Here is a 13,451-nt window from a genome sequence, read left to right as displayed (position 1 = left end):
AAAGGTCTGTGCAGGCCTGGATCTCACTGATGCCTCATCCACCTTAGAAATGGCTAAAAATACTCAGTCAGAGGCAGCAGGTGACCCTGAGGCATATCCTGCCTCCTTGCACACTTCACGCCTACCCAGCCTCACGATAATGTCATCCTCCAGTGGAATTGCAGAGGTTTTTTCCACCACCTGGCTGAGCTATGGCAACTTTTACATTTTACACCTTCTTTCTGCATTGCCCTTCAGGAAACCTGGTTCCTGGCAATCCGGACCCCTGCCCTCCGCAGTTAAGGGATATTACAGGAACTGTAGTAACTATAATAGAGTGTCAGGTGGAGTTTGTGTCTATGTCCTGAACTCAGTATGCAGTGAACCTGTGCCCCTTCAAACCCCTCTGGCTGTCAGGATTTGGACGACACATGAAATAACTGTCTTCCCCCAGATGGTGCAGTATCCCTGAACGCATTGGATGCACTGATTTATCAACTCCCTAAACCTTTCCTACTTTTGGGAGATTTTAACACTCATAACCCCTTGTAGGGTGGCACAGTTCTTACTGGGCAAGGCAGAGATGTCGAAAATTTAGTGTCACAACTCGACCTCTGCCTCTTAAATACTGGGGCCGCCACACATTTCAGTGTGGCACATGCCACAAGTTTGGTCATTGATCTCTTGGTTCGCAGACCTGACCTTCTCCCATCTATCCACTGGAGAGCACATGACAACCCGTATGCTAGTGACCACTTTCCCATCCTCCTGTCAGTGCCCCGATGTCATGCCCATGGCCGCCTGCCCAGATGGGCTTTAAACAAGGCGGACTGGGAAACTTTCACAGTAACATCAATATGGTGGTTGAGCAGGTGACTACAGTGATCATTACTGTTGTGGAAAACACAATCCCTCGTTCTGTAGGGTGTCCCCAGCGAAAGACAGTCCCTTGGTGGTCGCCGGAAGTCGTTGAGGGAATTAAGAAATGTCGGCAAGCTCTACAGTGGCACCCTTCCCTGGAGCACCTCATAGCCTTTAAATGGCTCTGTGCCCTTGTACGCCAGCTTATCAAAAGGCAGAAACAGGAGTGTTGGGAGAGGTACGTGTCTACCATTGGGTGCCATACGTCACCTTCCCAAGTGTGGACAAAGATCAAATGAGTTTTTGGGCATCAGACCCCAGCAGGTGTTCCTGGTGTTAACATAAATGCCGTGTTATCTACCGACGCAAATGCGATTGCCGGGCACTGTGCTGAGCATTATGCTCGCGCCTCTGCATCGAAGATTACCCCCCAGCCTTTTGCACTGTCAAATGGTGGATGGAAGAGAAAGTCCTCTTGTTTACTACATGCCACAGTGAACCCGATAACTCCACATTTACAGAGTGGGAGCTCCTCAGTGCCCTTGCACATTGCCCCAACACAGCTCCTGGGCCCGATCAGATCCACAGTCAGATGATTATTCATCTCTCGTCAAGCGACATCTCCTCACGATCTTCAACCAAATCTGGTGCGATGGCATCTTTCAATTGCAGTGGCAGGAGAGCACCATCATACCAGTGCTCAAACCCAGCAAAAACCCGCTTGATGTGGATAGCTATTGGCCCAACAGCCTCACCAACATTCATTGTAGGCTGCTGTAACGTATGGTGTGTCAGTGATTGGGTTGGGTTCTGGAGTCACTTAGCATACTGCCTCCATGCCATGGTGGCTTCTGCCTGTGTCTCTCTACCACTGATAATCTTGTGTCCCTCGAATCTGCCATCCGAATGGCCTTTACCAGATGCCAACACCTTGTTGCCATCTTTTTTTATTTACAAAATTTGTATAACATCACCTAATGACATCATATGCTTGGCACATTATACCCATGGGGTACCTGGTGCCCGCTCCGATTTTTATCCAGAATTTCCTGTCGCTTCGTATTTTCCGTGTCCAAGATGGTGCCTCCCATAATTCCCCCCATATCCAGAGAAATTGGTCCCGCAGGACTCTGTATTGTGTGTATCTCTACTTTTAGTTACCATTAACAGTCTAGTAGCAGCTTTAGGGCTGTCCATCTCACCCTCTCTGTATGCAGACAACTTCTGCATTTTGTACTGCTCCACTAGTACTGGTGTTGAGTGGTGCCTACAGGGAGCCATCCACAAGGCGCAGTCATGGGCCCTAGCCCATGGCTTTCAGTTTTTGGCCGCAAAGTCATGTGTTTCGAATATAATGAATTTTCTTGAGACAGAGAAGTTGCTGTCCATGCATCAGCACGGCTTTAGAAAGCATCGCTCCTGCGAAACGCAACTTGCCCTTTTTTCACATGATATCTTGCGAACCATGGATGAAGGGTATCAGACAGATGCCATATTCCTTGACTTCCGGAAAGCGTTTGACTCGGTGCCCCACTACAGACTCCTAACTAAGGTACGATCATATGGGATTGGTTCCCTAGTATGTGAGTGGCTCGAAGACTTCTTAAGTAATGGAACCCAGTACATTGTCCTCGATGGTGAGTGTTTATCGGAGGTGAGGGTATAATCTGGAGTGCCCCAGGGAAGTGTGGTTGGTCTGCTGTTGTTTTCTATCTACATAAATGATCTTTTGGATAGGGTGGATAGCAATGTGCGACTGTTTGCTGATGATGCTGTGGTGTACGGGAAGTTGTGATTGAGTGACTGTAGGAGGATACAAGATGACTTGGACAGGATTTGTGATTGGTGCAAAGAATGGCAGCTAACTCTAAATATAGATAAATGTAAATTAATGCAGATGAATAGGAAAAAGAACCCCATAATGTTTGAAAACTCCATTAGTAGTGTAGCGCTTGACACAGTCACGTCGATTAAATATTTGGGCGTAACATTGTAAAGCGATATGAAGTGGGACAAGCATGTAATGGCAGTTGTGGGGAAGGCGGAAAGTCGTCTTCGGTTCATTGGTGGAATTTTGGGAAGATGTGGTCATCTGCAAAGGAGACCGCTTATAAGACACCAATACAACCTATTCTTGAGTATTGCTCGAGCATTTGGGATCCCTATCAGGTTGGATTGAGGGAGGACATAGAAGGAATTCAGAGGCGGGCTGCTAGATTTGTTACTGGTAGGTTTGATCATCATGCAAATGTTACGGAAATGCTTCAGGAACTTGGGTGGGAGTCTCTAGAGGAAAGGAGGCATTCTTTTCGTGAATCGCTACTGAGGAAATTTAGAGAACCAGCATTTGAGGCTGGCTGCAGTACAATTTTACTGCTGCCAACTTACATTTCGCGGAAATACCACAAAGATAAGATAAGAGAGATTAGGGCTCGTACAGAGGCATATAGGCTGTCATTTTTCCCTCATTCTGTTTGGGAGTGGAACAGGGAGAGAAGATGCTAGTTGTGGTACGAGGTACGCTTCGCCACGTACCGTATGGTGGGTTGCGAAGTATGTATGTAGATGTAGATGTTATGCACTTCTGCGAACATCGTACCATTCTTCTGGAACCAGAACTTGACCTTCCTGACGATCCCCTCACCGTAGTGGAGATGTATCAATTTTTAGGACTGGTTTTTGACGCCCAATTGACTTGGCTTCCTCACCTTCGTCAGCTTAAGCGGAAGTGCTGGCAGCATCTCAATTTCCCCGCTGCCTGAGCAACACCAACTGGAGTGCAGATCGCTCTACACTGCTGCAGCTATACGGAGCCCTTGTTCAATCCCGACTTGACTATGGGAGTCTGGTTTATGGTTCGGTGGTGCCCTCAGCATTGCATTTACTCGACCCAGTGCACCACTGTGGCAATCAACTAGCGATGGAAGCTTTTAGGATGAGTCCGATGACCAGCGTCCTTGCGGAGGCTGGAGTTCCTCCATTGCAGGTCAGGCTTGCACAACTGCTTTCCAGTTACATTCCACATGTTCTTAGTTCTCCTCGTTCAAATTACCATCTCCTTTTCCCACCGATGGCGGTTCATCTCCCTCATCAGCGGCCTAGGTCAGGGGTTACAATTGCAGTTCATGTCCAGTCCCTTATGTCTGAACTGGAGTCCTTGCTATTCCACCTATACTCGAGGTCTAATCGCGTACACCTCCATGGTGTACACCTAGGCTGCAGCTTCACCTGGAGCTTTCAAATTTCCCAAAGGACTCAGTTCACCCTGCAGCTCTTCACTGTCACTTCATCTTGATTCTTGACATGTACTGAGGCCATGAAGTGATTTACACTGACAGCTGGATGGCTGATGGTCACGCCAGCTTCGCATATGTCCATGGAGGACATATTGAAGAGCATCCTTGCCCGACGGCTGCAGTGTTTTCACTGCAGAGCTGGTGGCTATATTTCGTGCTGTTGAGCACATCTGCACATGCCCAGGCGAGTCATTTCTCCTGTGTACTGACTCCTTGAGCAGCCTACAAGCTATCAACCAGTGCTACCCTCATCATCCTTTGGTAGAAACCATCCAGGAGTCCATCTGTGCCCTGGAATGGTCCAGTGGTGTTCTTGTGGACCCCAGGACACATCGGAATCCCAGGCAACGAACTTGCTGACAGGCTGGCCAATAAGGCTACACGGATTTACATTTTATTCGTGATGGTGGGTTTAATCATTTGATCTAAGTTTTAGCGCATGTCCTTTGGCCCTCTGTGTCCTCCGCCTTAGTACTTTTAGGGTGGAGGTTTTAATGTGTTGCAGAGTGGCTGGCTTCTCCTTTTTATTCTCATGGTCAGCTATCCATGGTAATCTGTTTTGTCATTTTAATCTCTTCTATCTGTTTTTTGCATTTCTGTGGTTTTCTTCTACCCTTTTTTCCATTGAAGTGTTTGTTGCCCGTCTGTCGTTATTGTGGTTTTTCCTTTCTCTCCATTTTGTGTTATCAGTCTTGCTTGTTTTGTTCTCACCCTTGTGGCGTTGTCTTATTCAGAACAAGGGACCGATGACCTAGCTATTTGCTCCCTTCCCCCATCTTTTAAACCAACCAACCAACCAGCAGCTCAAATGTGTAGCAGTCTTTTTGTTTTGCTATCTGCTACTCATATCCTCCTCTACATGGCAAGTAGAAGTCTATCCTTTTCATAATATTGTCATATTGTAGAAAATATGACACTTGTAAAAAAAATTCCAATTAAGTATTTCATGTTTTTTTGAATCAACAAATGTAGCTCATTTCTATTGTCAACTACTTATACATTTTCTTTGAATCACACTATTCTGAGATTTCAAATACCAATAGACCAACTTCAGTTTGGCAAAGTAAATAATATTTTCAGAGTAGAGCACTTGATTCACTGATCTTGAATCTGAATTGATTTATCTTCCCTTTATGTATAAATACAAAATACAATGAACTGTTTCATTGTGAAGATTGATAAATGCCTTCTCTTTCTTTAGTCTAGGTTATATAATTTAATTACAATAATTAGTGGTTCATTTTTTAAAAATTTTTACAATAAATCAAAATGACTGACTATATGACATGGCCGCCATCTTGTAGCTGCTGTGCATCAGGTAATAGATTGCTATGTCCGACACTGCCAATGTACATATCAAGTGATAAAGACATACCATGTTTCACAATTCATATTAATTGTAATGACTGTACGCTATGTCATTCAGTAAACAGTGTATGTTGACCTCTTCATAAAGTTGGCAATGCACAATGGGCACTTATTTAACTTCTCTGCATATGATCAAATTTCTCAAATTCATGCTATGATATATAAAGAACTGAAAGAAGAGTGGAATTAAACACAATGACACACAAGTCCCAGTACTATAATATATAACCTGTAACTAATTTTTTGTAAGCCTTCTTAAGTTTGTGTAGTCATTCCTGAAGGGCTTCTTCATCCAAACAGTTTTTGTTATGGTTTCCCATAGGAAATTAAATATTTCTGTTTTTGTGTTTGTTTATTTCCTGATTACACAATAGAATTACTTCTTTTTTCATGTAAAAATTATTATAGAGTATCTGATTGTTCAAATGAAATGTTGGGAATAAAGAATTGAGATTTATTCATCTCATAACATACAGTTGCTGATCAACGAGTTAAGAGTACAGGATATATATCAAAAAATGGGCAATACAACTAAATGTATATAAAACTACAATTAATGGGAGACAGCAATGTTTTTGTTGTTGTGGTCTTCAGTCCTGAGACTGGTTTGATGCAGCTCTCCATGCTACTCTATCCTGTGCAAGCTTCTTCATCTCCCAGTAACTACTGCAACCTACATCCTTCTGAATCTGCTTAGTGTATTCATCTCTTGGTCTCCCTCTACGATTTTTACCCTCCATGCTGCCCTCCAATACTAAATTGGTGATCCCTTGATGCCTCAGAACATGTCCTACCAACCGATCCCTTCTTCTAGTCAGGTTCTGCCACAAGCTTCTCTTCTCCCCAATCCTATTCAATACTTCCTCATTAGTTATGTGACCTACCCATCTAATCTTCAGCATTATTTTGTAGCACCACATTTTAACCATACAGTAAAGCTGCATGCCCTTGGGGAAAAATTGCGGCTGTAGTTTCCCCTTGCTTACAGCCGTTTGCAGTACCAGCACAGCAAGGCCGTTTTGGTTAGTGTTACAAGGCCAGATCAGTCAATCATCCAGACTGTTGCCCCTGCAACTACTGAAAAGGCTGCTGCCCCTCTTCAGGAACCACACATTTGTCTGGCCTCTCAATAGATACCCCTCCATTGTGGTTGCACCTACGGTACGGGTATCTGTATCGCTGAGGCACACAATCCTCCCCACCAACGACAAGGTCCATGATTCAGCAATATTTTCATGTTAATGTAAGTTTTCACAGTTACATTTACACAACAAGCCTACTGAAAGCTATATTCTGCTCAGAAAATTAATTCATCCTTCATTGAACTCTGCAGTTGAGTAGTATGATCTCTGAAGTAGAGTATCATGGAGCTCTTTTTTAATGAATATAGCTTCATACTCAGAATGTTCCTTCCTTTTAGTTTGTTGTAAATTTTTGTTTTGATATGCAGAGGAGTCAAGCATGTAAGTTTAAACAATGAGCAAGCATGTAAATTTAAACAATGAGCAGGGAGCTTTACGTTATCTTCTTTGTAATACATCTGTGTTCAGAACATTTTTCCTTAAATGATTGCAAATTCCTATGCAAAAAAGGCAATGATATCGTAGACCTATATGGAGGGAACTGTTAATAATTGCAGGTTTTAAATAACAAGCAACATGATTCCCTTGGATGTGCAAGACACCCGTTTGTGATCTTTCTTTTCGGTAGTTTCAGTATGTGCAGTATGTTGAATGAGCTTCAAAAAATGTTTAAATAGATAAATTCTTGGTGTCCATGTGACTGGCAGTAGCTGATATTTGCATTTCAAATGCAAAGCTACATAATTTGCTTTCTAGATACTCAACTTGTTTATTACAATATATCTAGATTTCATTCCAGGAATTTGACTGAGGAATTTTGACTGTTTTGTTCTGAACTGTATCACTTAGTTTTCTGGGATGTCCAGGGTTAAAGGGTCCCAGGAAACCACAGAAAAGGGGTCCGTCTAAAAGGGGGCAGGTAAAACGCAGTAAGATAGTTGTAGAAACAATTGGTATTGTAGTTGTAAATTGTCATAGCTGTGTTGGGATAGAACCAGAGCTCCAAGCCCTAATACAAAGCATTGAAGCTCAAATAGTTATAGGTACAAAAGCTGGCTTAAGCTGGAAATAAGTTCAGCTGATTTTTTTTCAAATGATCTAACAGTTTTCAGAAAGGATAGATTAAATACAGTTGGTGGTGGAGTATTTATTGCTGTCAGAAGTAATTTGCCTTGTAGTGAAATTGAATTAGATAGTTCCTGCGAAATAGTATGGGTAGAGGTTGTACTCGACAATCGGACAAAACTGTTAATTGGATCATTTTACCGACCCCCCGACTCAGAAGATAGAGTTGCTGAACAGTTCAAAGAAAACTTGAGTCTCATTTCAAATAGGTACCCCACTAATACAATTATAGTCGGTGGCGACTGCAATCTACCCTCAATATGCTGGAAAAATTATACATTTAAAGCTGGAGGCAGGCATAAAACGTTATCCACAATTGTACTGAATGCTTTCTCAGAAAATTATTTTGAACAATTAGTTCATGAGCCTACTCGAAGCATAAATGGTTGCGAAAGCATACTTGACCTCTTAGCAACAAATAATCCTGGACAAATAGGGAGTATCATGACGAATACAGCGATTAGCGACCACAAGGCAGTTGCTGCTAGGCTGAATACCCTAACACCCACAACCATCAAAAAGAAACACAAAGTGCATCTATTTTTAAAAAAAAACTCATAAAAATGCTCTTCACACCTTTTTAAGAGAAAGTCTCTTCTCCTTCCAATGTGATCACGTAAGTGTAGAAAAGATGTGGAATGATTTCAAAGAGATAGTATTGATGTCAGTTGCGAGATATATACCACATAAACTAATAAGTGATGGTACTGATCCCCCTTGGTACACAAAACGGGTCAGATAGCTGTTGCAGAAGCAATGAAAAAAGCATGCCAAATTTAAAAGAATGCAAAATCCCGAAGATTGGCAAAGTTTTGCAGAAGTTAAAAATATAGCACGTGCTTCAATGTGAGATGCTTGTAATAATTTCCACAATGAAACTCTGTCTCGGAATCTAGCAGAAAACCAAAAGAGAGTCTGGTCATATATAAAGCACATCAGTGGCAAGACACAATCAATACGTTCACTGCGCAGTAACAACGGTGAAGTCACTGATGACAGTGCCACCAAAGCAGAGTTATTAAACACGGTTTTCCAAAACTCCTTTGCCAAACAAGATGAAGTAAATATTCCCAATTTCCAATCAAGAACAATTGTGAAGATGAGAAACATAGAAGTAGGTATCCTCAGTGTAGCAAAGCAGCTTAAATAGCTTAATAAAGGCAAGGCTTCTGGTCTAGATTGTATTCCAGTCGGGTTCCTTTCAGAGTACACTGATGCAATAGCTCCATTTTTAGCAATTATATACAACCGCTCGCGCTCAGAGAAAGTTCCGTACCTAAAGACTGGAAAGTTGCTCAAGTCACACCAATACCCAAACAGGGAAATAGGATTAATCCACTGAATTACAAGCCCACATCACTAATGTTGATTTGCAGTAGGGTTTTGGAACATATAAAGTAAGAGCATATGGACTATCAGACCAATTGTGTGATTGGATTGAGGAGTTCCTAGATAACAGGACGCAGCATGTCATTCTCAATGGAGAGAAGTCTTCCGAAGTAAGAGTGATTTCAGGTGTGCCGCAGGGGAGTGTCATAGGACCGTTGCTATTCACAATATACATAAATGACCTTGTGGATGACATCGGAAGTTCACTGAGGCTTTTTGCGGATGATGCTGTGGTGTATCGAGAGGTTGTAACAATGGAAAATTGTTGGTGCAGGGAATGGCAATTGAATCTCAATGTAGACAAGTGTAATGTGCTGCGAATACACAGAAAGATAGATCCTTTATCATTTAGCTACAAAATAGCAGGTCAGCAACTGGAAGCAGTTAATACCATAAATTATCTGGGAGTACGCATTAGGAGTGATTTAAAATGGAATGATCATATAATGTTGATCGTCGGTAAAGCAGATGCCAGACTGAGATTCATTGGAAGAATCCTAAGGAAATGCAATCCGAAAACAAAGGAAGTAGGTTACAGTACGCTTGTTCGCCCACTGCTTGAATACTGCTCAGCAGTGTGGGATCCGTACCAGATAGGGTTGATAGAAGATATAGAGAAGATCCAACGGAGAGCAGCGCGCTTCGTTACAGGATCATTTAGTAATCGCGAAAGCGTTACGGAGATGATAGATAAACTCCAGTGGAAGACTCTGCAGGAGAGACGCTCAGTAGCTCGGTACGGGCTTTTGTCAAAGTTTCGAGAACATACCTTCACCGAAGAGTCAAGCAGTATATTGCTCCCTCCTACGTATATCTCGCGAAGAGACCATGAGGATAAAATCAGAGAGATTAGAGCCCACACAGAGGCATACCGACAATCCTTCTTTCCACGAACAATGCGAGAATGGAATAGAAGGGAGAACCGATAGAGGTACTCAAGGTACCCTCCGCCACACACCGTCAGGTGGCTTGCGGAGTATGGATGTAGATGTAGATGTAGATGTACTTTATTCTAACATTATGAAATACCACAAGGAAAACTATTTACTGACACATAGTCAGCATGGATTCAGAAAATGTCATTCTTGCGGAACACAACTAGCTCTTTATACTCATGAAGTAAGAGTGCTATCGACAGGGGATGTCAAATTGACTCCATATTCTTCGATTTTCAGAAGGCATTTGACACCGTTCCTCACAAGCATCTTCTAACCAAACTGTGTGCCTATGGAATGTTGCCTTAGTTGTGCGACTGGATTCATGATTTCCTGTCAGAAAGGTCAAAGTTCATAGTAATAGATGGAAAGTCGTCACGTAAAACAGAAGTAATATACAGCATTCCCCAAGAAAGTATTACAGGCCCTCTATTGTTCCTGATCTATGCTAACAACATAGGAGACAATCTGAGTAGCCCTCTTAGATTATTTGCAGATGATGCTGTCATTTAATGTCTCGTACAGTCATCAGATAACCAAAATGAATTGCAAAATGATTTAGATAAGATATCTGTGTGGTGCAAAAAGTTGCAATTGACCATTAATAAAGAAAAGTGTGAAGTTATTCACATGATTACTAAAAGAAATCTGCTAAATTTCGTTTACGTGATAAGTCACACAAATCTGAAGGCTGTAAATTGAAATAAATACTTAGGAATTACAATTACAAATAACGTAAGTTGGAACAATCACATAGATAATGTTGTGGGTAGAGCAAACCAAAGAATGTTGTGGGTAGAGCAAACCGAAGACTGCGATTGATTGGCAGAACACTTAGAAGGTGCAACAGATCGACTAAAAAGACTGCTTACACTACACTTGTCCGCCATATTCTGGAGTATTACTGTGCGGTGTGAGATTCGCATCATGTGGAACTGACGGATGATACTGAAAAAGTTCAAAGAAGGGCGGCTCATTTTGTATTATTGCGAAATAGGGGAGATAGTGCCACAGACATGAGACGTGAATTGGAGTGGCAGTCATTAAAACAAAGGCGGTTTTCGCTGTGACGGGATCTTCTCATGAAATTTCAATCCCCAGTTTTCTTCTCAGATTGCGAAAACATTGTGTTGGCACCCACCTACATGGGGAGAAATGATCATCATGATAAAATAAGAGAAATCAGGACTCACACAGAAAAATTTAAGTGTTCGTTCTTCCTGCGCGCCTTTGAAGAGTGGAACGGTAGAGAGACAGCCTGAAGGTGGTTCATTGAACCCTCTGCCGGGCACTTAATTGTGAGTAACAGAGTAATCACGTAGATGTGGATGTAGCTGTAGATGTTAACCAGTTGAGCTGAAACCATGTTTCTAGATGATTTTTGTACTGATGTTGCAGACATGGTTGTTTTCTGACTTCTGGTCTTAAATTAATATAAATGAATCATCTGCAAGTAAAATTTATTGGGCATTATGTATTAATATATTGTATCTATTTGTAATTTATTGCAAAATGAAGAGTACTGGCATCTCAGAACTTGTGTTGGTATATTCAAATGACATGCTAGAAACATGCACCAGGTCCATTGAATTTCATAATTGTCATATGTTGAGGGGCAGCAGCTTATGTTTGCTAGTAAGTTTGAAACTGTGTTTTAAATATGTGATTGAGGATTTCATGGATGGTGACAGTAACAACATTTACTTAAGTATATTAGCTGCGGTATTTGAAATGGACATCTACTTGAAAAGAAAGGAATGCGATTTAGGGCAGAGATTACAGAAATTTGAAATCTCATTCATTTGTGTGGTGCTCCTGTCCTTATTTCAGTATGCAGTTGTGATAGGAACAAACATGTAAGTGTACAAATGTTCTACTTAATTATGTTTCTGGCTTCACAATCTTAGTTATTTGCCTGAAATAAAACTTCAGTCCATCATCAGATATCTTACTGATGTACTTTATATTTCTTACTTTATTTATAGTTTGCAGAAACTTTCTTGTATAAGTAACAATGTGTTTCAGGTAATCGAGCGGTATAACAATGAAGTTAAATTCTTATTTGACCACTATTTTCGGTGTGTCGCAGAAGACTGTTCGAGAACTATGGGAGAGGATACAGTTCTCCCAATTTCAGAGTTATGTATTGAACCAGAATCATCATGCATGGAGGAAGTAAAAGGTAAGTTTGCATGTAAAAATCTTTTAATATATCTTATGCTTTGAGAAAGCATGACATCATTCACGTCATCAATGAAACTACTAATGTTGAACAGCATGTACTGAATTGATTTGGCCGTTTCAGTTGTCAAGGCATAAAATCTATGTTGCAAGATAATTGATGTGCACTTACACCTTTATTTTTGTTGTTATTAAAAGCTACTGTAGCATCCCATTGCTGAAAATGTGTTTTGCTTGATTGAAAAAAAACTATGATGGAGGCTGGTTTGTGTTTGTTATATCTGACAGCTTATATTATTGCATTATTCAGCATAATTTATTTTAGGTATTAAGCCATGTGCAAGACATAGTTTGAATCCACAAATTAAAAAACATACATTATAATTTTAAAAAAATCATGTCAGTGAAGAAGAGCTACTACTAAATTCTGTTTTATTCACAACCAATTTCTTCCTTCAGGTCATCATCAGGTATCTTAGTGATTTATAACAGCTTAATGATAGTATTAAAACTGTGATACCAGACAATGTAACATCCATCCTACGTCACTATGTTAAGTGGTAAAATACATTACATTGTGGAAGGGCAGTGATATTGATAGGATGACATGTAGCTATCAAAATATACCATTATCCCAGTTGCATAGGTTAACATTCTTGTGAGCACTTCCTACCCACAGAGGTTATGAGCTCAATGTGAACAGTGGCTGATACTGGTAAAGACTTTTAGTCAGGTCTGAAGTGAGTAACACCACTCATGTATATTGGCATGTTCTGAAACAGTAGAGGCGCTGTTTCACAAGTGAAGTTTAGTATCTACATTTCTATACAGAGAACTTTGATGAGTTTATTATTTTCCCAGTAATCTGAGTTTGCACCAAGTGCAATAGTTAGCACCAAAATGCATGATAAGTGTGTGCAAACTGTAGTATGAGTAACAATAGACATGTTAGGAAATGTTATATGTGTTTGGAACAATTAACAAATGCATTTTGCTCATAAAAAAAATCCTGATTTGAGACTTTCTTGGCGTATTCCATTCGTGAAATCTTCTCGGGTGATCAGCCGAGTAAAGGCGTCGTCTTCACGCAACGTTTTGAAGGGTTTCGTACCCATCATCTTCGCTTGAAGATGATGGGTACGAAACCCTTCGAAACGTTGCGTGAAGACGACGCCTTTACTCGGCTGATCACCCGAGAAGATTTCACGAAAAAAAAATCCTGTCACCATTGTCAA

General features: G+C 41.1%; 1 protein-coding gene across 2 annotated transcripts in view; it reads left to right on the top strand.

Moving 5' to 3' along the window:
* LOC124604303 (probable ATP-dependent RNA helicase DDX60) overlaps positions 1 to 13,451 on the top strand; it is a 243,057-nt gene that overhangs the window by 182,581 nt on the left and 47,025 nt on the right. For both annotated transcript variants that reach the window (XM_047136467.1, XM_047136466.1), the window contains exon 6: positions 12,061 to 12,217. In XM_047136467.1, coding sequence (XP_046992423.1) covers positions 12,061 to 12,217 — 157 coding nt within the window. The remainder of the gene's footprint in view (positions 1 to 12,060; positions 12,218 to 13,451) is intronic.

The sequence above is a fragment of the Schistocerca americana genome, chromosome 1 (genome assembly GCF_021461395.2).
Source record: "Schistocerca americana isolate TAMUIC-IGC-003095 chromosome 1, iqSchAmer2.1, whole genome shotgun sequence".
Lineage (NCBI taxonomy): Eukaryota > Metazoa > Arthropoda > Insecta > Orthoptera > Acrididae > Schistocerca > Schistocerca americana.
The sequence above is the reverse complement of the archived record's forward strand: the minus strand, read 5'-3'. Positions and strand labels throughout refer to the sequence as shown.